The 2,500-nt window shown below is 46.9% G+C and overlaps 1 protein-coding gene across 1 annotated transcript in view; it reads left to right on the top strand.

The window, feature by feature from the left end:
- Window positions 1-2,500, top strand: part of LOC134436085 (retinoic acid receptor beta-like) — a 148,756-nt gene that overhangs the window by 139,446 nt on the left and 6,810 nt on the right. The window contains exon 6 of the mRNA XM_063185111.1: window positions 82-286. Within this exon, the coding sequence (XP_063041181.1) occupies window positions 82-286 (205 nt within the window). The remainder of the gene's footprint in view (window positions 1-81; window positions 287-2,500) is intronic.

The raw sequence follows: 2,500 nt of genomic DNA, 5'->3' as shown, positions 1-2,500 counted from the left end.
GAGTGCCTTGGACTCCCTTTTTAATAATAAAATAATGACAGCAATGTGTGCTTTGTGTGTGTGTGTGTGTGTCTCCTGTAGATTTTGCGTATCTGCACGCGCTACACGCCCGACCAGGACACCATGACCTTCTCAGACGGCCTGACGCTGAACCGTACGCAGATGCACAACGCGGGCTTCGGGCCGCTCACAGAACTGGTCTTCGCCTTCGCCAACCAGCTGCTGCCGATCGAGATGGACGACACCGAGACCGGCCTGCTCAGTGCCATCTGCCTCATCTCCGGAGGTGAGGGAGGGACACGCCGGAACACTCCGGAACACACTATAGAACACTACAACACTCCGGAACACACTACAGCATTCTGGAACACACTACAGCAGGGGTCGGGAACCTATGGCTCGCGAGCCACATGTGGCTCTTTTGGGAACTGCATGTGGCTCTCGGACAAACCTGTCATTTGTTTACTCAATAAGCCATGAATAATTTTGTTACGGCACTAAATTAAAAATGGACCTACTGAAATCGAAAAGTTAAGATAATATTCAAAATATAAAGTATGATCGCGCATTTAATCCATCCCAGGTCCGATCAGCTGAGCCAAGCACAGGCCTTCGACGAAGGCTACTGTACAGATATGAAAAACGCGTTTTTTTATTGGACAATGCCGTGCCAGCGCTGGGTCGTGTCGTGTGAGATAACATTCCATCCGTAATGCTTTACCTAAAGTTCAGCTGGCTAACGGTTGTATCCAAAACAAAGAAACTGTTCACGACCGTGCCATTATGATGGCAAATCAAGTGGAGGAAACGCAAGTGAGGGATATAAATGCAGCGCTGTACTTCTCCCTCGATTACAGGAAGAACTTTTGCTGAATCAACTGACGTAAGTCTTTCCCAGTTTAGTGTGATTGCGAGATAACTGGTGCCACAATGCGAAGGCAAACGTAGGGTTGCCATTCGTCCCCTGAAATACGGAATCGCCCTGTAGCCTATTTGGCGGTTAAATCATGCGTTCTGTATTGGGGACGCATGTCGGTAAGGGACGCGCTTTGTAGGGCATTTTCGCGAATTACTAAAAATAGACATGTCAGCCACATATCAACTGTAAAATGGTAACTATGTCAGCGCGACCAAGATGAGCATCCTGTCTTGAAGTTCTCTCTCCCTCCCTCCTCCCTCCTCATGCACCTTCCCTGTGTCTGTCTGATGGCTAGAATAGAAGCACCTCCGTCATTCTCATTGCTCATTGGCAACTCCGATGCATAAAAGATAGAAACTTAAGGTAATGCATGCGCGTGGCTTCTTAAATGCACATCAGCACATCTACAAGTAGTTTTAGTTCTTCTTTCGTTAGCTCTCCCTTCTTGTCCCCAATGCAAGCGTTACTTTTATTCCCTTCTGTGCATGACAATTAGCATTAGAAATAATGGCGAAAATGGTATGGCTCTCACAAAAAATATTTTAAAAAAAATGGGCGTTTATGGCTCTCTCCACCAAAAAGGTTCCCGACCCCTGCACTACAGCATTCTGGAACACACTACACAACACTCAGGAACACACTACAGCACAATGGACTCCGGAACACACTACCTGTATAACACTCTGGAACACACCAAACACTCCAAAACACACTACAGCACTCCGGAACACTCCACAGCACTTCAGAACACACTACAGCACTCCGGAACACACTACAGCACTCCGGACTCCGGAACACACTACCGGTACAGCACTCCGGAACACATTACAGCACTCCGGAACACACTATAGCAATAGGAATAGCACTCAAACACTCTGGAACTTACTACAACACTCCGGAATACACTACAGCACTCCAGAACACACTGAAGCAATAGCAATAGCCCGGAACACAATACAACACTCCGGAATACACTACAGCACTCCAGAACACACTGAAGCAATAGCAATAGCCCGGAACACAATACATAATTCCGGAACACTACAGGACACTTCGGAACACACTGCAGTAATAGCGATAGCACCATAACACAACGGAACACAGTGTATAGAAATAGCCCTCTAACACGCCGGAACACATTACAACACTCCGGAACACACTACATCATTCCGGAACACAATAGGACACTCCGGAACACACTGCAGTAATAGCGATAGCACCATAACACTCCGGAACACATCATAACACTCTGGAACACACTACAACACTCCAGAACACACTGGAAGACTCCGGAATGCTGTGGAATGCTCCGTAGCATTCGATATCCCAGCGACTCTCGAGGGGATAGTATTCTAATTCTAATTCTACAGGCCTTGTGTTATGACATTATTGTCAAAGACATGTTCTACACTTGAACCCATGCATGGGGAATTATAACCCACACAAAAGACACACACACACATGGTAATCACTGATAGACAGGCTTACATACAGGGTTACTGTACGTGTGTGTGTGTGTGTGTGTGTGTGTGTGTGTGTGTGTGTGTGTGTGTGTGTGTGTGTGTGTGTGTGTGTGTGGAG

The sequence above is a fragment of the Engraulis encrasicolus genome, chromosome 20 (genome assembly GCF_034702125.1).
Source record: "Engraulis encrasicolus isolate BLACKSEA-1 chromosome 20, IST_EnEncr_1.0, whole genome shotgun sequence".
NCBI classification, from domain to species: Eukaryota; Metazoa; Chordata; class Actinopteri; order Clupeiformes; family Engraulidae; genus Engraulis; species Engraulis encrasicolus.
Note: the sequence above shows the minus strand (reverse complement) of the source record. Positions and strands in the feature narration are given on the sequence as shown.